Source organism: Stylophora pistillata, chromosome 13, assembly GCF_964205215.1.
Source record: "Stylophora pistillata chromosome 13, jaStyPist1.2, whole genome shotgun sequence".
Taxonomy (NCBI): Eukaryota; Metazoa; Cnidaria; class Anthozoa; order Scleractinia; family Pocilloporidae; genus Stylophora; species Stylophora pistillata.
The window spans coordinates 23,742,912-23,767,784 of NC_142531.1; the positions used below are offsets into that span (position 1 = coordinate 23,742,912).

General features: G+C 40.5%; 4 protein-coding genes across 7 annotated transcripts; 3 read left to right on the plus strand and 1 right to left on the minus strand.

Annotated features, from left to right (window-relative positions):
- Positions 1 to 644: 644 nt before the first annotated feature.
- On the plus strand, positions 645 to 10,783 carry LOC111324547 (uncharacterized). Of its 3 annotated transcripts, none has more exons than XM_022928134.2 (12): positions 645 to 799; positions 1,957 to 2,052; positions 2,655 to 2,894; positions 3,028 to 3,300; positions 4,309 to 4,362; positions 5,221 to 5,496; positions 5,591 to 5,706; positions 6,474 to 6,631; positions 6,797 to 6,930; positions 7,611 to 7,670; positions 9,315 to 9,410; positions 9,787 to 10,783. In XM_022928134.2, exons 1-12 carry the CDS (start codon positions 730 to 732, stop codon positions 10,143 to 10,145), a joined length of 1,932 nt encoding a protein of 643 aa, XP_022783869.2. In that variant the 5' UTR covers positions 645 to 729; the 3' UTR covers positions 10,146 to 10,783. The 3 variants fall into 3 exon arrangements, with proteins under 3 accessions (XP_022783869.2, XP_022783870.2, XP_088598643.1); XM_088742517.1 differs by lacking the exon at positions 645 to 799 and adding an exon at positions 2,163 to 2,243 and having other exon boundaries at positions 2,017 to 2,052; XM_022928135.2 differs by lacking the exon at positions 9,315 to 9,410.
- A 606-nt stretch (positions 10,784 to 11,389) lies between these two features.
- On the plus strand, positions 11,390 to 13,169 carry LOC111324596 (protein kish-A). Its single transcript, XM_088742525.1, has 4 exons — positions 11,390 to 11,477; positions 11,584 to 11,693; positions 12,445 to 12,479; positions 12,860 to 13,169. Exons 1-4 carry the CDS (start codon positions 11,475 to 11,477, stop codon positions 12,928 to 12,930), a joined length of 219 nt encoding a protein of 72 aa, XP_088598651.1. The 5' UTR covers positions 11,390 to 11,474; the 3' UTR covers positions 12,931 to 13,169.
- Positions 13,170 to 14,879: 1,710 nt separating this feature from the next.
- LOC111324595 (uncharacterized) lies at positions 14,880 to 20,812 on the minus strand. Of its 2 annotated transcripts, none has more exons than XM_022928197.2 (3): positions 20,693 to 20,812; positions 17,064 to 19,446; positions 14,880 to 16,783 (listed from the first exon to the last, which is right to left on the minus strand). In XM_022928197.2, the coding sequence occupies exons 2-3, from the start codon at positions 19,357 to 19,359 to the stop codon at positions 15,159 to 15,161; spliced, it is 3,921 nt and encodes a 1,306-aa protein (XP_022783932.2). In that variant the 5' UTR covers positions 19,360 to 19,446; positions 20,693 to 20,812; the 3' UTR covers positions 14,880 to 15,158. The 2 variants fall into 2 exon arrangements, with proteins under 2 accessions (XP_022783932.2, XP_022783930.2); XM_022928195.2 differs by having other exon boundaries at positions 20,728 to 20,805.
- Positions 20,813 to 20,854: 42 nt separating this feature from the next.
- On the plus strand, positions 20,855 to 24,553 carry LOC111324593 (glucoside xylosyltransferase 1). Its single transcript, XM_022928191.2, has 4 exons — positions 20,855 to 21,146; positions 22,033 to 22,333; positions 22,613 to 22,955; positions 24,152 to 24,553. Exons 1-4 carry the CDS (start codon positions 20,911 to 20,913, stop codon positions 24,451 to 24,453), a joined length of 1,182 nt encoding a protein of 393 aa, XP_022783926.1. The 5' UTR covers positions 20,855 to 20,910; the 3' UTR covers positions 24,454 to 24,553.
- Positions 24,554 to 24,873: the final 320 nt, after the last annotated feature.

Below are 24,873 nucleotides of genomic sequence, written 5' to 3' on the forward strand. Positions count from 1 at the left end.
GGAATGGTTCAAATTCAAGACCGCTGTCGTGTTCTGCTCGGGCTCATCTACCAAGTCTGATATTAGTTAAAAACAACAGCGTCATGTAATTTTAAAGAAATCACATGATAGAAATTAAAAAAAAGAAGTTAAGTTAAATCGATGAATCGTTCGACACGTGTTTGATTTGTCATACCAAAGGTCATTTTTCGTTCTGGGACATCGCACTTTGTGAGCTCGACCTGCTACAGGCTCTCTTAATATTCAGGCTTGTCTAACAACAATTACGTGCCTAGTGACCCAACAAACCTGCGCTTATCGACCTTGTTCCAGTAGAATGTGGTTAAGAAACCCGCCAATAGATGTGTTGATCAAACGTTCTACACAGCCTACGATCAATCGTCCTTTTTTAAATGTCATGCATTATTTTCAAGAGCTCTACTTCATAAAAATCACTTTTTACTCTCGATCTCATCACGGAACATTTTACTGCTCGTTTACCTGCTCATGAGAAACGCCCTGTTGGCTGGGGGGCGTAGCAAAAGCGTACCTCTGCTCCATTGGTGGCGCTTTGACAAGGCGGTCGAGTAATTTGAAGTTTTAGCCGGGTTTTGTCGCTGGTGGGTTGACCTCGCTACGCCCTTGTCTTCTGATGTAATATTTGCGAATTCTCAAGTGGAATAAATTACGGTTTTTTTTCACGAGGGACGTGCCTGTTTGACGCACTTCTCCACAAGCGCCTTTTGGAACATGAAGATGAAAAGACATGTTTTTGGCTGTTGTTTATTAGGCTTGGTAGCCATTGTCTCGGTGTTTGCAGGTAAATGCTTAATTTGGTCGCGACTAACTTACTATCACATGTTTCTTTGACATGGAAACCCCTATCTGACTAACTTGACAGTGAGAAAGATAAGATAGTCTTTTACTCGTCCGAGCGAAACATCTTTTTTATTCATCGAGTGTTATTTATCACAGAAAACGTTTACCAAATGCTTTGATTCAAATCCCAAACCGATTTTGTTTTTCATCACCGGTTATGTGTCAGTGATTTTTTCGGTTGTGGAAAATCATAAAAGTACGGTTTTAGACAGTTAGATTTTGGACTTTTTCCTTGCATGACCGACTTTATGATTATAACCTGTTTAATTGTCAGATTCGAACCTGTTTTACTTTTGATGTTTTTACTTTTGATTCATTATTATAATTACAGTGATAAATAAAAAGGAAAATGTTTAATCTGCAGAAAGCCAGTTTTTTATTACTCTACAATTCGATATTTGGTTTTTTAATCTGGATCATGTGTATTTTGTTGTGTCAAAGTTGGTAATTAGAACGCTTTTCGAATGAGAGTGTCGTAACACAAAAACCAAAGCTATCTTAACAATCAGTCAGACCAAACGAAAATACCCCACAGAGACAATGAAAACTGAAGGTATAAGCAAGCTTAATATGTAAAGCGCGGGAAAACGCGCGTGACCAGCCCGGTTGTGATTGGTTTTAATTTTGCTTCTGATTGGGTAAGGGATTACTGAAAGTTGCCGAACCAATCACAGAGCGAAGTAAAGAAAAACCAACCCAATCCCAGATTACTTTCGACACAATTGAAAATTGTTCTTTCACCAGATCCACCATTTTCGTTTCATTTTGAGGATGATACGTTCCTAGCACCCATGTCTTGCTCGTGTTTAGCTGTTAAACATTAAAAGCCACGGTTTAAAGAACCATAGTTTCTAGGCATTTTTTTCATGTAGTGTGTGAAGCGCAGTTTTCGATTGACTTACTCCTCGGCCATTATTCGATTTGTGCGCTAAACGTGTTGTTTTGAAGAAACTGATAAAAATTTGTAATGAAATCATGAAATTCCTTCTTAAATTTCCTGGAATAGCACTATATCATGCAGATTTATTTGAAATACAACAAAAGAGAGTATTTATTAGAGGTTCTAATAAATGCCATGACTATTTTCATTCTACCCAGATAATGACGACGATAACTCAGATAACTCCATAGAAAGTGACTCCAATGGCCGCTCAAATGCACCCTCCCCGGGTCCATGGTTCGACCGAATCTTAGGTAACGTTTACAGCCTGTTTGTTCTTCTCTTGTTTTAAACGTTTGCAAAGCAGTTGGGCCAATGATTAATTTGTTTCACTAAAAAGGAACCAGTTTTATCTCGTACCCAGGTCCTGCCGTTCACTGTAACTGAAATCAACCTTTGGCCGTTAAAGGTCTGATTACGAGACTAGAAACAATCATCATTTATGGTAAGGGGGAGGGGGGTCGGAGGGTTTTTAGGGAATCACGTGGTTTTCAGAGGTAGGGATGGGGATCAGTCGTCGCTAACAGAATATAAAGGGGGGGACAATAGAATATTGCTATGCAAGGAGGGAGAATCATAAGAATACTACAGAGCCTCAAGCGAGGGGGCGGAGGGGGAGAGGGGAAATCAAGAAAATCTTATTATGACACAACAAAAATCCCACGACCCCCTCCCCTCCGGCGATATTCAATATCCATATTCAATATCCATACGAAAATCTGAAGAAAATATCATCAGTGAGTTAAGAGTTGGAGGGTTAAAACTCCAATCGAATGCATTAAGGTAGCGAAAACTGCAGTATTTCTTTTAAACGAAATCCCTGATTTATCATTCTATATCATGCTTACTTTTCCAGGTCTCATACATTCTAAGAACTTCCAAGGTGCCTACAAGACGTATATGGATAACATGAATCAGCCAGAATCCGCTGACATTTCAACCGGTGAATTAGCAAGGCGTGACTTTGCCCCTGGCCCCGTGAGTAAGGTTTTCGTGAAAGAGTCCCGAGGTAAACGCCACCATCGCCATCATCATCCTCATCATGATCATCATCATCATCATCAACAACGTCACCATGATCAGAAGAGTAGTAAAAGTAAGACTTACATTTTAAGTTACCCCTTAACTCATGCGATCTAATCTCTAATTCTCCCTTCTGAATTTGGAAAGTAACAAAACAAGCCGTGCCAGGAAGCTGAAAATGTACGCAAAGTTTCATTGCTTTTCAGAGGCGAGGAAATGGTTGAACGTGAAAGTTGTAAATCAAGTAGGTACACGAGTCAAAATAAAGGCCGACAAGATCCTACCGAGCGCCGTACTGAGCAGCGGAGAAATCTTTGTCTACCATCAGCTCTTGAACGAGACTGACCGAAAGGCTACGATCACTCTGAAGGCTGTCGACGAGTATACAGATAAGCCGCTGATCATCAACGGAGACCAAAAGTTCTACGTCACGCCAACTACTTATGATGACACACAAGAGGCGTACGTGTCACGCGAAGGTAACCTTTCTGCATGCGAGATAATATGATATGATGCGTGATGTTGTATGCGAGAACTTCTCACATGCCATTCCTTTCACGTATCGACGTCTTTTTCCACCGTCCATGACAATTTATTTCCGCCATAAAAGAAAACATCATCGCATATTAAGAAACCAGTCATTATCGCCTGGAGAAGGAGGGGGCGGGGAGGATTGTGGGAGAAATCACATGGTTTCTTGGGGGCAAGGAGAAGGGATCAATCGTCGCCAACAGGTTTTAAAGTTAGGACTAACTAACCGTCAATAAGGAGGGAGGGGAGGGAGGGTAAATGGGAATGTTACTAAGCCTTATAGGGGGATCAGGTAGACTATCGTGACACACTCAAAATTCTCCGACCCCTTCCCCCTTCCCCGCAGGTCGACAAACAAAGACTGGTTCCTAGATGGGGAATTTTATTATGAGGGCATTTTGATTTCCTAGGGAAATAACGCCGGGATCATAATGATGAGTTTAAATTGCAAAAACAAAAATTTCATTTGCTGGAGGGGAAGAGGTGGCTTAATATGGTTGGTTCCTTATACTCGGAACTGGTCAGCTCAGACGACCATCACAAACCGTATACTATTATCCAAGCTTTAATAATTATTCGATCTAAGAGAAATACATTTGTAATTCGAAATCTGAAAAACGCAAATTAAGTCTTAATCTCGTAGCAAAATTGAAGAAAAACGTGATTGGAAACTTACTTCTATGGCGGGTCGTAAAAACAAGTTTCTCACTTCAGGTTAGCAGATTCGGGTAAGCGAACAGATTATAAACATGATAAGCTAACACTTTTAAATTATTTTACGGAATTAATGTCAATCACGAGTGGTGTAATTAAAATATATCTATCATCAAAGGCAACGCCCATTTACTAAACGAAACAATGCTCTCCTCGTGGCAATGGTCTATTGTACCTTAGACTTTTGTAGACAATTTCTCTTTGTGTTGATGCCACTACTGGTATATTCTCTTTGACTGTAGACTCAAGGAGTGGCATCCTGCATGGAAGACACGGCCACATTGTCAAGAGTCAAGGCAAGTGCTTCATTTTGTTATCACTCAAATTTCCATCCAAACAACTCAGTCACAAAAAACCTCGCAACAGCTGACAAAACTGAACATACAGCAAACTGAACGCTTGTCTTGCTGTACAATGGATGGCTCCCTAGTCTTAATCAGTGTGATTTCAGTTTTATATATCACGCATGTATTGACTCCAAAAAACTTTTTTAATGGTCACAACTTGGTTCGAGTCATATTTTTTCATAACCTTTGTTAAGGTGTCAGTATAATGCTTGAGCAGTAAGTCAACCAAAGTGTGGTTACGTCAGTTTTCCGTAATTCTTAAAGTCAAATATAAGGAAACTTCAAACGTGTCCCCTTCATTTTAATTGGAAATCGTGAAAAGAATAACTCACTTTCGTATATTCTTTGTTTTCTGCCTTGTGAGAGTTAATCACTACTGGAAGCTGAAAGCTAGTTTCCTACTTGTTAGGAGAGCAATTTTCAACTAAAAACAAATACTAAAGTAACCATTATAGCCAGACAGAACAAAGGTTAGAATAACTACCAGCCAATTGGAATTTAAAAAAAAAAAAAAAACAAGCAAACCTTCAGCGCAGGAAAACGCAAACGACTAAATCGAGATTGGTTTCAAATTTGAATCTGATTAGTTGAGAAAGTGGCGCAAGATTTCTGGACCAATCACAGAGCGATTAGGGTAAAAACAAAGCAATCGCCGATTACTTTCGACACTCAGTTGAAAATTGCTCTAATGACGGAGCAAAGTAAAGGAAAACCAAAACGATTCCGTCTTCATTTCAACACTTAGTAGAGGTCTGCTTTACATTCAGCACCTTGTTCATCGTTTATGTGCAATGTTCACTCTATCAGGGGCGGGTAACAGATGGTTCTACGTAAAGCTCATAAACCACGCCGGCGGCCACGTGAGAGTCAGTCCGGATCAGATTCTCCCGGCCACCACATTGGATGTGGATGAATCTCAAGTAGAGTACGCTCGCCTGGAGCCTGGGGATGAGTACAAGAGAATCGTCCTGAGAGCTGTGGATGTTAAGAATGATGAGCCACTGAAGTTAAACGGGGAATTTACGCTGGCTCTGAGGCCTGATGATGCGGGCGATGTTGCAAGGGTGAAGATCACACGAGGAGGTAAATGGAAGGGAGGAGTGGGTGGGGAATGAAATAATCGTCGTTATTACCCACTTCACCATCGCCATGTTTTGTTTTTGTTTGTTCTTATCAGACGTCATTTATGCGAAATGCGATAACTTTGTCCCAATGGATGGAGAAGGCAAGTTTGAATACCAGATCGCTACAGATGAAACAAAAAGTTGGTTTGACTCTGTCAGAGCCTGCAAGGTAAACGCAATTTAGGTTGTAAAGTCTACTCCAGGTGTTCAGTTAGTAACACCGAGAAAATAGTTAACGGTGCGATGGTAGCGGCGGTACATTCTCACGCATGCCACTCCGGTGCCCGTGATTTCCCGGAGTCGTGCGTCTATTCCCGAGGTCCCTTGGGTCTAATGAACCTGGGATTCCATTTTGAGCGCGGTGGCATGCGTTACGGAGAAGTGGCATGCGTGAGAACAAGTCTCCCCCCTTCGTTTGCACAGGAGCCTCAGAGCCTAGGGGGCACATTCTCACGCATGCCACTCCGGCGCCCGTGATTTCCCGGAGTCGCGCGTCTATTCCCGAGGTCCCTTGGGTCTAGTGAACCTGGGATTCCATTTTGAGCGCGGTGGCATGCGTTACGGAGGAGTGGCATGCGTGAGAACAAGCCTCCTCCCTTCGTTTGCACAGGTGCCTGAGAGCCTAGGGGGAGCGGGGCGGAAACGAGGGAGACTTAGTCGGCTTGGGTTACTCAACTCGACCCAGACCTCCCTCGCTTTTTCCCTCCACCGCTGTATCGCTTCTTTTACCATCGCACTTAGTCTTAGCAATTGAAAGCCCAGAGCAGGCTAAGGTTGTAGATCTTTTCGGCCTCAGGCTTTTGAATTAAGCAGAAAAAGTTTTTCAAAATTTCCAGGGTCGTCCACTTTTTAGAGCAAAGTTCAAAAGTGGTTCCCTCGAAATGATATCAGTGTGAAAATTGATCTCAACAATTCTTTGTTTTTGAAATTTTTAAGCTTTGTAATTCTGAACTGCTAAGTGTCCACACTAAAGAAGAAAACGAGTTTATCACAAGACAACTGCGCAAGTCTTCTGATGTAAACAAACTGTGGATCGGAATGTCCTACAAAGAGAAAGTAAGAATGTGGTCCTGGATTGACGGTTCCAGATACAGGTATCTGCTGCTTTGAACTGCCTTAAAATTTAAAAAATGTTATTAGAGCGTTTTTCGAATGAGTGTATGTATCAACTTTGTTGGTGTCGCGCCGTTTTCCTTTTTCTCTACCGAACGCAGACAGTAGAATTGTAATTCGACCTTAAACTTTTCTTCCGTTTGCAGATACCAAAATTGGAAGGAAGGCCAACACTACGACGGCAAAGACGAACAGTGCGGTATAATGTACCAGCGGTATGACTGGGGACGATGGGATGATGACAACTGTTATAAACCACTTGGCTTCATCTGCAAAAGACGTGAGTGAATCAGGAATGTGTGTCACTCAGTATGTAATTCAGCTGGTAAAGCAGTTAGCCAGTCAACCAGTCGGTAGAGCGATCGGTGGGTCAGTCAGTCGGTTGATCAGTTAATAAGTCCATCTGTTGCATGCAAACAGCCACTGTGAGCTACTGATGAGAGTCGGGTGCTGGTGAGGACCAAAAGCGTAAGAGCTACTCAAGAAAGCATTACTTGTCCTTTCGTCAGAGGTACTACTCTTCCCTCACACCCCATACACCCCAGTACCAAGTCTGTCAGTCAGTCAGTTAGCCAGTCTTCTGGTTGGTCGGTTGTTTGGTTAGTCCGTCAGTCAGTCTCTCCATCAGTCAGTCGATCAATTGGTCAGTCAGTCAGTTCGTCAGTCGATCGGTCGGTTGGTCGGCCAGTCGATCGGTCGGTTGGTCGGCCAGTCGATCGGTCGGTTGGTCGGCCAGTCGATCGGTCGGCTGGTCTGTCAGTCGGTCGGTTGGTCGGCCAGTCAGTCAGGCAGTCGGTCAGTTAGTCAACAAATCGGTCAACCTGTCAGTCAAGAATCTTTTTCTTGGAACGTCAGCAAGCCGGTCTGTAGGTCAGTCGACCAGTCAGGTGGTTAGTCTGCTGTCATTTCAAATATAATCAACTCGTCTTACACTGACGATATTTTTCTCCATTTTAACAGATCGAACAAAGGTTACCGATCAGTTGAAAAGAAAAAACAATTCGACAACAGCCAAGAGTGGTAAGGCGCAATAAATGGAAACAATATAAATATAAGCCGACAACAAGCACCAAATTTCACTTTGAATATTTAGATGAAAGCCAAGCTTTCATTCAGTATTTTCGGAAAAACTATTGTTTGTTCCCATCGAAGACTGCTACGTGTCTAAAGGCTTTAATTACGATGTTCTCGACTACCCCTTAATCTGTCATTAAATAACTGGCAGAATACACATTGTTCGCGGGGCATTTACTTGTAGAGGAGCGAAAATTAGAGATCTGTAATATTGGTAGGGAATCTTGAACAAGATAAATTTTACAATAATGTTTAGCAGATATAAAACAAACAAACACTTTACAAAGCTTGCTTCTACAGTTAGACAACTTCCGATATTTTCAAAGATATAAAATTACCAAGAATGTTGGATCGATATTAGTATTTGAGCAACTGCGCACCCCTAACCTAACAATATTCAACTGATAACAAGTTAGGGTTCTTGTCGGGTTAGTGGAAGAGCCCCCCGGTTAGCTCAATGGATAGAGCGCTGGACTGTTGTGCGGGAGGTCGAGGGTTCAAGCCCCGGCCGGACCAACACTCAAGGTATTAAAATAAATGACAAGAATATGCTACCTTTCTATAACATCAAGAAATGGTCAGATATTCTAGTCTTCTCGGATAGGGACAAATAAATGGAGGTCCCGTCTCCTGCAAGGTTAGGGGTAGGAGACGTTAATTTCTCACGCACGAGATTACTGTGTAATGGATGTCCTCCCCTGGGGTGGGATGGGTGGGATTTATTGGGTGGACTACTCGCATGGTTCGCAAATGTTCCGTTCTAGTCCTACCCTACTGCGGTAATGCAGTAAAAATGGTTAGAAAAAAGAAAAGAGCAGGTGCGCAGTTGCTCAAGAACCTTTTGGCGCACGGGAAATCTACGATAAGGAATAACAAATAATGATAACAGTATTAGGGATAATTGCATTTGAACGCACTACCCTAAAGTGTGTGAGTTTCAGTGACGATTCATGACTATGAACTTTAATTAACACTTATTACTTTAAAATGATAGCAAAGTGATAATAACCATAATTTAATAATGAATGAGAATGCAAATAAAATGATTACATTAACCAACTTCGTCGTAAGAGAGATGAATCAACTTTGTTAATGCAAAGATATTAAGTACAATAATATATCATTAGAGTAATTTTCAACCACTTGTCGAAAGTGATCCGGGATATCGTTACTTTTAATTTACCTTGCTATGAGATTGGTCTAGAAAACCTGCATCATTTCCAGGACCAATCAGATTCAAACTAAAACTAATCATGACCAGATAACTCACATTTTCCCGCGTATTTATTTCTTTATCGTCTCATTGGTTCCTTGTGATATTTTCTTATGTTCTGGTTGGCTGTTGTGGTTTTGTTTGGTTTAGCTCTACGACATTCAATCGAACTGCGCTTTAGTGTAAAGTAAACGGGTTAGTTTAGACAGCTTGGTTGTAGGGGGCTTTTATTTTTTTCAATTAGGCAATGTAAATATTCTAAAACAAAAGATGCATGACTGTTTCAGAAACTGTAAGGTTTTTCTAGGATAGAAAAATAAAAGGATCACCTGCTCAGTCACGGTAAGTAATATTCCCCTGTGCTGTCCCGATTGCAGGGTGTCCAGACATTTTGCCGGAGTGTCCCTCCCTGTGTAGTATTGTTAAAAATCCTGGATCTTGTCCCCAGTGCGATTGTGGACCCCTTGTCAAAGGTTTGTCAGGCAGAGAGTAACAGTTTGTGTGTTTTTCATAGCTTTAGTGAAACTAAGGCCCCCCCCCCACCCATACTTCGATCTCTCGATGATAGTGGCATGATTTTCTTTACCGAAGACTATTATGGTTAAGAGGCGATCTAAAATGGCACACTTCAATCACCTATAGGGGTTTCCCATGGCTCCGAACTCAGAAATTTCATTTCCACTCCCCCCCGAATTCAATATACGCTTTAAGGTCAACGGTTGAAGCTCAGGATACAGAACAATCTACCACTTGTTGACAGAATAAACAGCCTTTCAGACTGTGCCATCTTTTCCTGGCAGTTAACTGTCTGACACGTTGACCGGTTATTTTCACTTTTACTGTCCGCAGGTTATGACACCATGAGTTCCCAAGAGCAAGCCAAGGTGCGCAAGCTGTTCTCCGAAGCCAACCATCAAGTGGCTGCAGCCAGACAGGCACGGATCGATGAGGCACGAGCAATGCGCCGGTCTAGGATCATGGAGGAAGCTGGACGGATTATGGCGGAGTCACACAATCTTCAGCGGGTCGCAATGATGGAAGGAATCCCATTGAATCTTCCCGCACTTGCACCAGTGCATCGAAGAGAGATGATCCTGAAACCCGACGAAAGCGAAACCGAACTTAGTAAAACCAGGAGCCTTGCGCGTGAGATTGCAAGTATGATCAACGGCATCGAGAGCACTAAGAAAGAACAAAGAAGGAGTTAACTTGGTAGCCCTTACTGTGGAGCACTTCATCAAGTTTTGTGTAGAACACATGATCATACTAGGTTGAATGGATCCAGCAGCCTTTGAGGTCAAAGTAATCATTTTCTCTAGCTCCTGAGCAGTTTAAATGCAGTTCCAGCGCGTATGTGCACAGAAAAAACAAAACACGTCATCGTTAATTTAAGAATCACGATGGGACTTTTCTCCCTCAGTCAAAAAGTAGTGAGACAACATTACAAGAACTCGTTGAAAAGATCTTCTTCCCTCCTCCCCCCATCCCTCCTTTAGATCAGAATCCCCACTTCAACCTCAATACCCTCCACTTCCTCTTTCATCTGCATTTACCGCTTGACATAAGAATACCCGGTATAGCGCCACCCAGCTTCTATTTGGAGCACAAAACGGTTAGAAAGAAAGAAGAGTGCTCAAAGAAAATAAGTTCCATATTATTTATGTTTCCTCGCTATCAGTCTAATAAAGCTGCCCTAGCTCCGGCGAATTTAGATCTAAAGACAATTTGTACTAGGGATGATGTAACTAAGAGTACAGGAAGAAATCCTACGAAAAGATATGAAAAGACATTTTGCTAGTGAGGAAGAATTTGATTCGTATGGAATTAATAAACGCTTCAAAGGTTTTGTTTGTCTTGCTTTGCATGAGTGTATTTAGGACGAGATTGGAATTCCTTAAAATGGTATGCTTATGGACCATCTCGATACGGGATGGTGAAGTGGGTCAAATATGGTCTGTTTTGAGTGAGGTAACGTCCAGGGTATGTTGAATGGTCAATTTCTCTAGGTTGTCTCCTTGTGAGGAGAAAAACGGTTCCTACCGCGACATTTTCGTAAAATGACTTTTGGGCTAAAACAATATCTCCCCTTAACTCCAATCCCGGCTGAGTTTGGCGCGCAAAGGACTACCCTCAAACTGTCGTAATTGCTCCTCTCTCGTTTTGGGAGGCGGTGGGGAAGGGGGGGGGGGAGAGGCAAAAAAAGAGAGAGAGAGACTGTGAACGTGTTCTTCGTTTTATTTCATTCCGAGAGATTCCATTTTTCTCTTTCTGATATTCAATTGAAAAGTTCCGTCTAGTTTTTCTTTTCCTTAAAAATTTGATTAGTGACAAATGCTTGAAAACTAAGAAAAGTAGAAACCCATACCTTGGCTCCTGGAAAAGTGAGTAAGTTTTTTTAAGACTCTCGACCGCAACGAAAACTGGTTAGCGGAGTTGCATTAGATCAGACGGTACTTCATGTAAGTAAAATTAAAGATAGGAGAAAGTGATTGAGGCGAATTGTAGTTTGGAGAAGTGAAGAGCTTTGGCAGACAAGAATGGTAGGGCAGAAAATCATCTCCCAACATATGAACTGATTATTTTATTGAAGGGACCATAGATACTATTTTCACTTTTAATCATTTGTGTTTGTTGTGCTTTTCCCAGTCTGCAATCTTCAACTTCCAAAGTCTTCTCACCGTGGTACTGTTGTTAATTTGTACATGTGCTTACATTCGATCGATCTACCCGGCGCTTTTGGACAAGAATAAACACGGGTAAGCGATCCTAATAATTTTCTACATTTAAAGCTTCTAATTTTGTCTCAGACAACTACAGTGAGCGATTCGTGACTCAAATGTGTCATGCCGGTAGTTTTGTGTCTGTGATGACGTGGAAATTATCTGTTGGAAGTACGATTAAACGCTAAAATGTCACTTTGCTTTTATTTTTGTGTGAATTTGATAATAGAGATGTCCTTGGTACAATAGTGCGTTTGTAACGCCAAATTTTGTTTTTTACGTAAACTGAGTAAGTGCAATGCATTTGTAAACATGTATATGTGTATGCTGGAGCTTGGAAGCTATTCCGAGCGAATAAAGATTCAGTTGACACAGGGCCGGAAATGATTTTCCTTCTTGAAAGAAGGACAAATGCCTTTCCAGGTTGTACTTTTGTTGTTGTCATATTCTATTGGTAAATACAATTTTATGGATGTAGACAGAGTCAAGGTCCATTAAAACACAAATAGAACCTCAGACATTATTTTATCCTTTAAATTTTCGTAGAAGCAATCTAATTGTCCACATGCCTAAAACTTAAACTATCAACATCAAGATGCACATTAAATTATTGCAGCAAGTTTCTTTTCAGTTTCTAGCAACAGCGGTTGGTAAATTATGATAAAAACTTAAGATGCAAGAGGTTGAAACTGAAACATCCCAGTCTGGAATTCCTGAAGTATCCTAAGAAGAGGACAATTTGTATGAAATGGTCAGTTGCTTAAATCTTTCTTTTTCTTCTGCACAGACTACTTGGGATTTTTTGGAAGGCAGCAAGAATTGGTAAGTTCAGACCAAAAGAGAAAAAAACCTTTAAATGCTACCAAAAAGTGCACAACAAACTCAAAACTTTCACTTGTGAATAGTAAATTAACCCTTTAAACTCTAACGTCAGTTTGTATATTCTCCATACTGTTCTCTTTTCATTTACTAAGGTGTTAATAAGGAGAACTTGTTCTACAAGTAAGAGCATCTTTAGTTGGTGATCATTTCCTTTATTCTCCTGACCTTGATGTTTGATTCAGGGGGATAATGCAAGGAGAAATTGGATAGTCTTGAAAGGATAAGCAGAGGGGCTTGCTTTCAAAAAGAGGCCTAAGACAATTTGGAAATGGGCTTTTGCTGGTGACCTATAATTTGATCTTTTGTTAATTTTCCAACAGGTGAAAGAAAAAGTCCATATGTAGCTGTTTGTTGTTTAGCTATGGCTGCAAGTATTCTGTTCTGGCAGTGAGAGGATTTTCCATTTGTCAACTCATGAAAATTCCAGCAGGAAGTACATTGTACATAAGGGTGGGATCGCAAGATAGAGTGCCAAGGGGACATTCATGAACAATATAACCCAGAAATGAGAAGACATGGCTGTAGTATAATGTATTGTTTAACATTGTGAATAGGGATATACAATCCTCAAAATCAGTTCAAATAAGATTTGGGTCTAATGGAATGAAGAAATATAAAGTGAAAACCTTGGGAATATTTTCTTTTTCATTTAATTTAATCATATCTTTATGTCAACTGAACTCTTAAAGACTACATAAAAACTAGAATGAGTAGTCATTCTTAGCAGAAAAGAGTCAGTGGAAGATCTAGAGGAGAGGCAGCAGGGGGGGCTGGCACCCTATTATTTTGGGTAAAAAAATAAACACACAGAAGGAAGTAAAGCTAGCAGGTGTACAAATACAAAAAAACCACCCCTGGCTCAAGGCCTGGATCTGCCACTGAGAGTAATATTGAAAAATACAACACAATATGACCACTTCACCAAAGCATATAAGTTTTTGCATGCTAGAGATCACCACGGTATGGTAACATTGTTGAGGACAAAAGTTTTTGCTATCCAAAGCTAGCAGGAATCTCTTAAAATCATCTTAACAACTGACACAATTGTTCTCCTTAACCCTTTTAACTCCTAAGATCTCATTAGCAATTCTCCTTACTGTCTGCCATACAATTCTTATGATGTTAGTTGTGAGAATTTGATATTGGATCAACCAACTGATTGATATTTTTGGATCAACTAACTGAATTCTTATTAGAGAATTTAATATTGGATCAACTAACTGAATGATATATTTTTTTATTCCCATCATTTGTTTGGTTGATTTTGTTTTGATATTGTGAGGGAAAAATCTGTCTTGGTCAAATATAGGAGTTGAAGGGGTTAAATATTTGATTGTGATTGTAAACAATAATCTAAGTTAAGGAACAAATGGCACATTTTAAGTCAAACTTCTAATTATGAGAATCTTAAGATTTTCACACTCTTATCAAATACATAACGTCTTTTAAAAATAAGTGAAATTTCATGTAAACTTAAGAGATTGAAATATTACCCATTTAGTACCCACTTCAGAAAATTGATCACTGTAATGAACTTTCATAATATAATGCAAAATTAACATTAATTATCTTAAAGCTGTTATATTAGATTAATCAATGAGTGCCTGAAGGCCCTTGTCTTGGAATTCAAGGGTGCCAAGCCCATAAAGTTGGACTTGAAAAGTGAAGTCAGTTAGGGGGAAAAGTTAGCAATCTGTGTCACCCATGCTCTGCTGGAGCATAGCTGTCATAAATAGAAGTAAAAAACATGCCTTTGGATGATTACAAATGTTGATTCAGTATCTTTACACTCTTAAACTAACAAAGAGTGATAATCAAAAATGTTTCAAACCATTAAAATGCACATGAAATATAATCCTCTATCACTCACTGACACCCACACTTTTGGTCACAATACAATGCCACAATTTTGCAGAGTAACTACAATCCTGACAAAGCCAAACCATGTTAAATTCATGAAATTTTTCTTGAGCTCAACAAAATTAAGCTCACTGAAAATTGCCTAAAACGTTTGGTAACTTTACTTGGTCTTAACATTCAGCAACTGCTGTAAGCCAAACTGTTCACTTAGTTAGAAACTGTATTAATATTTGTAATAGTTGTGACAATAATTATGTATAGGAAAATTGATAACAGTTGAAATTAGAGTAGTTTCAATTGAGTAATATTCTGAGCACTTTTATGACCTTGTCTGTGGCATCTCTCTAAATTGTTGAATGTATCAGACCTAAAGTTACTAAAATATAGCAACAGTGTGAATACCCTCCAGTAATATGCAGTGCAAATCAGATGGTTGAACAAACCCTTGGTGAACCTTTTTTTTTTGGGGGGGGGGGGGGGAGAGGGAATGGATTGGGTGTCTAGGAAAAGTTAGTATGGGACTCTACCCTTTGGTCTAAACCCTGACCACCTACACTCCAAATTGATTGTGTGAAAGGCAACCAGAAAGGCACTCCGATATAGTAATCTGCAAGGATACGCCCCTTCCCTCACGCCTTCAGTAACTACAAAATTAAAATGTACTCTCCTTTTAAATGTTCCAGTCTGTCACTAAATACTCAAACACATCCTTCCTAATCTTAACACAATCTGCTGACGTTGCTTTGGCTTTTCTCTGAGCTATGAAGACACAACCACTTCTGTTGAGAACACCACTTCCATCCCTTGAAACCAATTCAGTTCAGTTTGTTTTTTGTACAAGTTTTCAAATGTGCGGATATTCCTTTGCACAACCTCTAGCTGCTGAGTTATGTCAACAATTGTTTTTGACTGTATAGCATTCCCCAGGATGCCTCCATCATCTTTAGACATGTTACAAAGCCTCTCAAACTCTACTGCAATTTTCTCTGGAGTCAGTTCCAATCCAGCATGACTCATGGCTGCTATGAGGCACTCAAATGCCATGCAGTCAACCTCCAGCCACTTGGATCCTGCTTGGATGCCCTCGCTTTTGGGAATTGTGCTGGTGAACGTGAGACTTGGAAAACGACTCTTGATCACCTGTACTTTGTGTCTTGGTCGGAAACGCCGGACCTGGCGAGGTGGCTTGGTAGCCCTTGCAGCCTCAGCAGTGCCATATGGATTGCAGCAAAGGTAACAACGACATCTGTGAGAACAACCAGATGCATTCCTATAGCAGGCACAGCGTGTCAGGTAGCCACCTTCTAGAGTCAAGCAGAACTGAGTGCGCTTTACATTCTTTCCACTTCCTCTGCCACAGCTACAGGAGTAGGTCTGCTTCTGGATGTTCACACCCTCTTGAATGGTCACAACCACTTCTGTGCCCTGGACAGAGACCTTGCTGCTAGATGTGGGTCTAATCACGATTTCAGACTTGTTAGCAACTTCAACAGCTCCCTCAGATGCAGGTGTTCCTCTTTCAGCATGATCTGGTTGGATTTCACCATTAACTGGTGGACTGACTGCATCCTCTGCTAAAGCTTTGGTAGCTGCATCTTCAGTAACAACTTCTTTGACTGGCCCTTCCTCAGATATCACTTCAGTTGTTGTTTCACCGTCATCCATGACAGCCTGGTCCTCTTGAGGGTCTGCACTCTGCAATGGAACTGTCTGGTCCTCATTGGCACCTGTTTCCATAGCTGGTAAGATGTCATCTTTAATAACGCTATCTACAACAGCCTCTTCCATGGTTTCCTCACTGACTCCAGCCTCACTGTATGCCATTTCAATGAGGTTGGCAGCAGCTTCTACCCCTTCATCTGTAGCATTCTCCAACCCAGATGTATCCAGTGAAGTCTCCTCACCTGTGTTTTCAACTGGTGTATCAACGGATGTCTCTTGTTCCAAACCATCAGCTGCAGAGCCATCTACATCCTCACTTGGCTGTGAAGCAACAGAATCATTTGGATCTGCTGGTGTTTCATTTTCCTTCTGGTTGTTGTTTTGAGAACTAGTTATTTTTGGCTTCTTTCCTTTCTTTTTCGCTGGCTGATTAATTTTCATCAAAGCCATCTTCTCCCTGTAACGCTTCCTGCTATCCCTGCGCCTCTCCAAAGGATCAGTCATCAGCTTTGGTAGCACAATGGAGTTGCTAACGTAAGTGCCAACATCATAAAACCCTCCAAAACCAGCTGCATTGTAAGCAACATGCACACAAGAACCAATGATGATGGCATCTGATGGCACCACTGGGACAATAGGAAACTGCTGTAGGGAGGTGAAGACTATGACTGGCACTTTTAAAACCTTTGCTGCAGCAATTGGCAGGAGATTGGACATCTCAGCTGGAAAAGAAGATTAGATGTACTCTAATTAACTTTCCAAGATTGTTTGTTTGCCTTATTTGTGGAGAGAAACTTTTGATTTTTTTACTTAAAACCAATTAAAGCATTAACATCCACATCAATGTCACCTTCCTTTAAGCATTGTTGGGAATGCTTAAGAACACGAATTACAATTATTTCAGAGGTAAGCACTTGCTAATTGTAAGACTGCCACACATGGGTTTGACTATACTTGTTTCACATTGAGTTATACATGAAAGTGTGAGTAGAGATCTCATACCTTTGAAGTATCCTCTATCTCTAAATGCTTGGGCTTCTTCAGAAAAGCTGATCATGTGCGAAACCAGTAGTTTACTATACTCTTCTTCACATGCGAGCCACTCATCGCTAATAAGCTGTCGCAGAACAGAGACATTCTCTTCTAAACTGCTGCCCACATGAGTATTGTATCCAATGGAAGCAAGATGCTGCTTAACTGATTCAGTTTCTGGCAAATCACTTCTCAGAATGGAGTTAAGACCTGAACTGACTGCTGTGAAAAATCCATCTGCCTCAGTGGTATCCTTCTTTTCTGAGAAGACCATCAACTGATAATATCGCAGTGTTTCATTTAGACGTACTTCATGGTTTGCTCTGTCATCAATTGCACATTCGTTACGACTGAACAGGATCAAAGAACAAGCCATCAGGTGCATCAGTCGAGGGTTGAGTGACACTTCATGCACAGCCTGTGTCTTGAGGATCTCCCACACTGAAAAAAGATTTGAAGCTCTGGCAATTACTTTCTTAAGGATGCTCTGGGTTAGGCCATTGTCAGTACCTCTTTGCTCTATCTCTGGCTCTTTATTTCCACCAAAGGAATCCAGTATCAGACATTGCAGAGCAAGAACATCAAATGAATAATTGGCTGAGGAGGTGACATCATTTCCATCATTTTCATCACTCTTCACAATCCCAAATCTTTCTGCACTTGGTGAGAATCCACTGACTTCTAAAGTACCTCGGTACTTTGAGATTGGCCGCACCAGGGCTCCTTTGGGAAGCTGATTTGCTCTCCTTTCATTCCACACATACAGAAGTGTTGAAATAAGAGCTAGGGCCATGTCAGCATTTAGGAATTTCCTTTCCAACACAGGTTTTAAGATGCTGTGCAGCTCATCAACATTTTCACTTCCCTGAGAGGGTGGAATCTCAGACAAACATCCTTCGTCCACATGAGTTCGTAGCTGCATGATCTGCCTCTGAGCTGCCAGAGTTAAGATGCGCTCATTCCCTTCAATGATGTCCTTCCAGCCCTCCACAAAAGCATCAAGGTTTTCAGTGACAACCTCGGGTGGAGGAGTTTGCTGATGGCGAACGTCACCCCGGTCTGTTGGAAAACGTAAGGCCAGGGCAAAGTCGCGAACACATGCTTTAGTCAGTTGATGCTCTTCTCTTTTCTTTGCAGGGATTTTCCTGACAACTCGATGAACAGCTTTAGAAAGTTCCAATTTGACAGGGACATCTGCACCAAATATTTCATGAAACTGGTCTCGCGTTTCACAACACTCTGGCACAAGAATCATTTCTAGCTGTCTGCCTTGCATCAGGAAACGTTGCTGCAACCCAATTAAGATGTCTTTCACTTCGCTCAGATCCCTCTCTTTGGTAAACTTCCAGGCAATGATTTGACCTTTCTCATTCATGACAGTATACATGTTTTTAAAATGTGTGATCCATTTGCCAGCTGTTTCTAGTTTTTCTCCAATTGTTGTGGCCACCTTGAAGTAGTATCCAGCAGTAATGCGTTTGGCTGGCCATTCACTCATCCTCTGTATATAGAAGAGCTCATTACCTTCAAACATGTGCACAATGCTTGACATGGTGGTCTCAAGTGATGGCACCTGTGAAGTCTTGAATTCTGGAAATGTTCCTATTTCAGAGTGATCATCAGGATTACTTTCACGATAGGCCTTAACTGCTGCATCATATTTGCATTTACGCTCCTCGTATGCATCACGATGCCTCTGTGTCAGAACTTCTTCAATTTCATGAAATGACATGCCAGCAAATACACATGAATGCACCCAGGTGGCTAACTCATGGGTGAAACCTGTTCTGTGTAACAGGTAGAATGGGATTTGAAATGTTGGTGGGATGTTCTCCATGAGTCGTGGATCATGAGAAATGATCTTGTGACCTTTCTTGCAAGTGTACAGACGACTCACCAAAAGCGTGTTACCATCACAGCAATAAAGGGCTCTTGGAATGTCTTGAGTTCCTCTAGAAGCCTTCCACCGCCCATAATTGTTCTTGTTGCTGGTATGGGCTCTTAATGGACAAACTTCACTATCATGGATTTCATGTGGGCATGCTAGCTCTTTCAAGCTGGGGACTTGGCTTAAAGGATCCCAAAGAATCACAGCTGGCACAAGAAACTCATTTGGAGATGGTGGGCCTGGATTTTCTCTCTGAACTGGTACTGGTATAGGTGGGAGAATTGCTTGTGGGGGGAGCCCACCCTCTGTGGCATCGTACCTCTGAAGGAGTGAGGTGAGGTAATCTGCAGTCTCTACATTCAGTCCCTCTTTCTGCATCTTTAACTTGATCTGCAGTCAACTATTTTTGAACTCCTCTATTACCTGTGTGCAGGTGAAGGAGGTACTGTATAGGCTGGTCAAGATCTAGACAAAGATAACAGATTAAGGTAAAACACAGGCATGTATACCTTCTAACTGTTTTTAGTCAAACATGTTGGAATTTTCTCTCAGATTTCTTGCATCCTATGCAGAGAACCTGATTACATCCAAAGAGGTCCGATGCTGTAATATTCCAAAGGTGTTACAAAAATTGGTGTCTTGAAAAATTAGAAAAGTTAGAATTATTTTCATGGACTTGTCTTTGCTCATGTTGATCTAAGAGCATTAAAAAAAATGTCAAAGACAGCTATGATGATTTTAATTTTTCTGGCAGGTACAAGAGATAGGTCAGCAGGCATAGCTGAGCTGGCATGAGATCAGAATTTTCCAACCTCTGGATTTAGAGTCACACTCAAAGAGTGAAGACATACTTTTACCAAGTGTGTGTACATCTCTTTTGTGGTTAATAAATCTCAAAAGTATCTTAAGTTTAATTGAGGATCCTCATATTCTGATTGTTACTCTCTGTCTTGCTAAATGGTTCGGCTAAACAATTAAGAGTTTATGAAAGTATAACGCCATGTTTTTCTCTAACTTAAACATAGTTCAGATCCTCCTCTACTTTGCAGAGGTACGGGGCGTCAGAGAATACTGCAAACCTCGGCAGAGTGCAGTTATTCCTGAGATTTTTTACTTAAATTGTGACAGCAAAGGAATTTTAGATCATTAATTAGAAAACTGCTGCAAGTAAACAAGACTCGTTGGTACTCAGCAGTAGATTCAACGAGGGGCTACTGCATCACTTTCATAGCCCAGATTAGATTTCAATAACGTGAGTCGAAAAGGGTTTCCTTATAATACATCAGAAGATGTTAGTCGAACTAAATCTGTTGATTCGGAGATGTCAGATGGCCTAGATATCGATTCTCTCGCCAACACGTGTCTTCGGCGAGCCGTGGCAAACGTTACGAAATTTTGCATATTTGGCGCTTTCATCTTCATTGAAAACCCAAATCGTTATATAACGCATTTATAACTTGGAGGAAATAGAGTGTTCTACAACCCAACTTTTCACATAAGGGGTTCAAAAGTCTAAGTATCACCTCTCAACTAACATGTAGGCAGATAAGACAGCGAACATGAAGCACTTTCCTAGAGCGGGAAAAACCAAGCCATTTTCATGATTCCTACACGTTGCCTACTTTGCATGTGGCTCGCTCAAGTTTTTTCACCTTTTACCTTATTTTCAAAGAAGTAAGCTCATAAAACAAAAATTAAGACTAAAACCTACCAAACGATGGCATATTAAGAGAAAAATGACGTTACCTCGTGCCTAATTTTGACAAAATTCGACCTGTTAAAGTCAAAACATCAAGACTCCATGTGAAGCGTAAACGAAACTTGCCTAAGGTGTGGTTACAAAGTAGGAGCGGCTACTAAGTCAGATGATTTATTTACCTTCCGCTTTCGTTCCGCCAGGTTGTTGTATTTTCACGCCATGAACTTCAGATGGGATTTAAATTTTTCTCCAAGATAGCAGTTGCACTTGGCATAGTTTTAGTTCTCGTAGTTCTTTTGGAATTTGTTTTGTTGACTTCATATGTGAAGGAGACCGATGCAGATTTGCCAAACGCCAAAGAGTCATCAAATAGTTACGATGGAATTACTGATCACGTCGCGACAGTCCCATCGAACAGAAAATCAGAACCTGAAAGACAACAGGTCAACTATAAACCGAATAAGAGGTAAAGATTTCTGTGAGAAATTTTGAGATGTGTAGAAAATAATCACTTCATTATTCAAGCCCATCAAAGTTTTGTTCATTTTCATACAAATTTTGTGTCGAGCCAGTTAAAGCTGAGTTGTTTATAATATAGGCGCAGTTCACAGAATACAGATTGCTGCTTACCAACTTTACTCGATGTAATCTGGTTTGCTTCTCATGAACTCGTACTCAGATCTTTGTCATTTAATATTTGTCTCACACTAAAAACTGTTTGGCTAAGATATCTCCTAGACAGCAAGCTATCTGAACTCTTTACACCCAAACATCAGTATGCGTATTCTCCTTATACTCTCTTTATGTATTTCCTAAAGTGCTGACAGGGAGAATTTGTTTGACAATCAAGAGCTTTCGTTGGTGATCATTTCCTTTATTCTCATGACCTTAACCGCCTCCCAGTTAGCTCAATGGATAGAGCGCTGGACTGATGTGCGGGAGGTCGAGGGTTGGAGTCCCAGCCAGACCAACACTCAAGGTCTTAAAATGATTGAGAAGAATTTGCTACCTTTCTATAACATCAAGAAATGGTTTAGATATTCTAGTCTTCTCGGATAAGGACAAATAAATGGAGGTCCCGTATCCTGCAGGGTTAGGGGTAGGAGACATTAATTTCCCACGCACGAGATTACTGTGTGATGGATGTCCTCCCCTGGGGTGGGATGGGTGGGTTGTTGTCTTGCATTTCATATATGAGCCTCTGGCTTGGGCAACAGGGGTAACCATGCCCCACATAAAGACATTAAACTTTGATTACTAATGTTTGATTCAAGGGTGATATGGTAGGGAGAAATAAGATGCTAGTCACTCTTATGGGTTGAATGGTGAAAGATTTTGTATTTTCTCCACAGAATATCTATCTCACCCTCTTCTGATATTCATGTAAGTTCTGTGATTTGTGGAGAGCGGTCTGTGGAAGCAACAACAATGCTCAAGTCGACCACTTTATTCACAAATAGAACTATTCAGTTTCATGTTGTTGCAGAAGATAACCTTCATGCTGAACTGAAAACCATTTTCAGGAAATGGTTCTCTGTTAAGTCTGGTCAAGTCTTATTCAAACTTTACTCTTTACACTTTCCTTCTGGAGAAGATGCTGAGGAGTGGAAACGACTTTTCAAGCCATGTGCAGCACAAAGATTATTTCTTCTGGTAAGTATATTTTACCAGTATCACAGTGATCTCTTTTGTTTTGCGTAGCAAGTGAGATTACTGGAGCAAAGATTTCTCCTGCAGCTCATTTAGTTTAGCTTCTCATACTTAGACAAGTCAAACAATTACACCTAGGGAAAAAATATTACAAAACAAAGTAAAACCTTACAGATTCTTACACTGAGGTAAACTGAAAATTCTGAGGATTGTTTCTTACAAACTTCCTCTAATCAAGGAAAATGATACTACTGGAAAGTCTTTCTTTTTTAATTTTCCCAGGATGTGTTACATTCTGTTGATAGCGTCCTGTACTTAGACACAGATGTCCTTATGCTCAGACCAGTGGAAGATCTTTGGAACCATTTAAAACATTTTGATAATGTGCAGCTTGCCTCGATGGCACCAGAGAGTGAGGAAAAGGCACTGTCCTGGTATCCAAGGTTTGCCCGTCATCCATTTTATGGGGAAAATGGAATGAATTCTGGAGTAATGCTCATGAATTTGACACGAATGCGGGGATTTGACTGGACAAAAAAGATTCTAGAAGCATACCACAAGTACAAACCCAGCATAACATGGGGAGATCAAGATCTCTTGAATATTGTCTTCCATGCTCATCCTGGTAAATGCCTCATTTTTTTATACTACATGTTTTAAAGGAGCACTCTGATGAAACCACCCTATAATTTGAAAACCCGAAAAATTCAGTTATTTCATTATAATATGAATATTTAGCGATTACTGTTTACTGGCCCATCCAGTTTCTGTAGCATGAAGTGACTAGGAGTATCTCTACTCTCCCCTGGATGGGATGCCAGTCCATCGCAGGGTTACCCCCAGCATTAAATTGCCAGTACCCATTTATACACCTGGGTGAAGAGAGGCACTATGAGAGTAAAGTGTCTTGCCTAAGAACACAACACAATGTCCCAGCCGGGGCTCAAATCCGGACCACTCGATCCGGAGGTGAGCGCACTAACCATGAGTCCACCATGCTTCCACAGCGATCGATAAAGCCTTTTCAATAATAATTTTAGTTGAAAGTCAATTCTAGGACGAGAAATTATGATTTGAAAACTGTTCCGCCATTAATTTTCATAATCACGGCCAACTTATCTTCGGTCAGCGGTCACTCCCATTGTGACATAGATTACTCAACATGCTTTATTTTTTATACAGAAACCGCGTGAAATTTAGTTTTAGTCTTAGTGTTATAAAAAGCAATATATACGATCAAAATACTGTTTTTGAAAACCAGCCACGAGCACGGCACGTCAAATGAGTAATCTCCAAACTCATGCCAGTCTTCTTGAGTCTGGCAAATGATTACGAAAATTAATGGCAGAACGGTTTTCAAATCATAATTTCTCACCCTATAATTGACTTTCAACTAAAATTAATATTGAAAGGGCGTTATTAATCGCTAAAAATTCATATTATAATGAAAATAACTGAATTTTTCAAGTTTTCAAATTATAGGGTGGTTTCATCAGAGTGCTCCTCTAATCCTTTTACTCTTATGGGTGACATAGTTTCTCCTCACAATATCACCACATTATCGGGCAGACAAGTGAAGAGAATAAATAAAAGTATCAAGTAGGGGATTATTAGTTGATCCAATACCAAATTCTCGGAACTATTATAATTATATCTCCTTTAGTTGCTATTATACATTTCCTTGTAAATTAATTATAAGAATTTGATGTTAGATTTAGATAACAACTTCTTGAGCTCGAGTCATTTTCATTCAGGTGGTAGGATACTTACTTGTCACTTTGTTTACATTCTTCACCTACCATGGAAATTCTTTTTCTTCAGGGTTACTATACACCTATACATGTGATTGGAACTATCGCCCAGACCACTGCATGTATGGAAACAACTGTGGGGTGGCCAGTAACAAGGGCATTTCAGTAGTTCATGGTAACAGAGGAGTATACCACAACAACAAGCAACTATTCTTTAAAGCAATCTTCATGGCTATGAGAGACTTTAAACCTGGTGATGACAAAAGATTGCTGTTGAAGAGTTTAGAAGAAAATATGAAAGCTGTGTCTGACCCATACTGTGGAGCTATGGCTGAAAGTGTTCTGAAATATCCAAAAGTTTTGTTAGTTTGAAAGATTTCAAAGTTTTAATGTAGACTTTGTTGATCATAATTTTGAAAACAAGAAGCGAGATGTATTAACAGCAGTGCCATAAAAACTTACTTCAAATTGATTCTTATTAACCCTTTTTCCCTATAGATCCAAATATCAACTCTCCACATTGTTTTCCATCCATTTTATGATTTGAGCTCTAGGAATATGCTATTTGATCAAACAATATCCTCTAGTTAAAAATCTTTCCCCACATCACGTTCTTGGTTCCTAGACATAAATTTGTCAAACAGGTAAAGAGCTTATTAAGTGCATGATATTGAAAATTTTAAATCAGCATTGATTTTTTACACCTAGTTTTTGCACAGTGCTGACTTTTAATCTTTGTGGAATGTGGAGGAGCAACCAAGAAAAGATGGATTTTCCTCCAAGTCAGTAATT

Bases quoted from the DNA above. Each gene is read 5' to 3' on its own strand.
- LOC111324547 (XM_022928134.2), top strand. From the start codon at position 730: ATGAAGATGAAAAGACATGTTTTTGGCTGTTGTTTATTAGGCTTGGTA. The intron at 2,895-3,027 runs GTAAGACTTACA...ATTGCTTTTCAG, and splicing joins TGATCAGAAGAGTAGTAAAA to AGGCGAGGAAATGGTTGAAC. The intron at 5,497-5,590 runs GTAAATGGAAGG...TGTTCTTATCAG, and splicing joins GGTGAAGATCACACGAGGAG to ACGTCATTTATGCGAAATGC.
- LOC111324596 (XM_088742525.1), top strand. The intron at 11,694-12,444 runs GTAAGCGATCCT...TCTTCTGCACAG, and splicing joins TTGGACAAGAATAAACACGG to ACTACTTGGGATTTTTTGGA. The intron at 12,480-12,859 runs GTAAGTTCAGAC...ATTTTCCAACAG, and splicing joins TTGGAAGGCAGCAAGAATTG to GTGAAAGAAAAAGTCCATAT.
- LOC111324595 (XM_022928197.2), bottom strand. From the start codon at position 19,359: ATGCAGAAAGAGGGACTGAATGTAGAGACTGCAGATTACCTCACCTCA. The intron at 16,784-17,063 runs GTATGAGATCTC...CTTCTTTTCCAG, and splicing joins AGATAGAGGATACTTCAAAG to CTGAGATGTCCAATCTCCTG.
- LOC111324593 (XM_022928191.2), top strand. From the start codon at position 20,911: ATGGGATTTAAATTTTTCTCCAAGATAGCAGTTGCACTTGGCATAGTT. The intron at 21,147-22,032 runs GTAAAGATTTCT...TTTTCTCCACAG, and splicing joins AACTATAAACCGAATAAGAG to AATATCTATCTCACCCTCTT. The intron at 22,334-22,612 runs GTAAGTATATTT...TAATTTTCCCAG, and splicing joins CACAAAGATTATTTCTTCTG to GATGTGTTACATTCTGTTGA.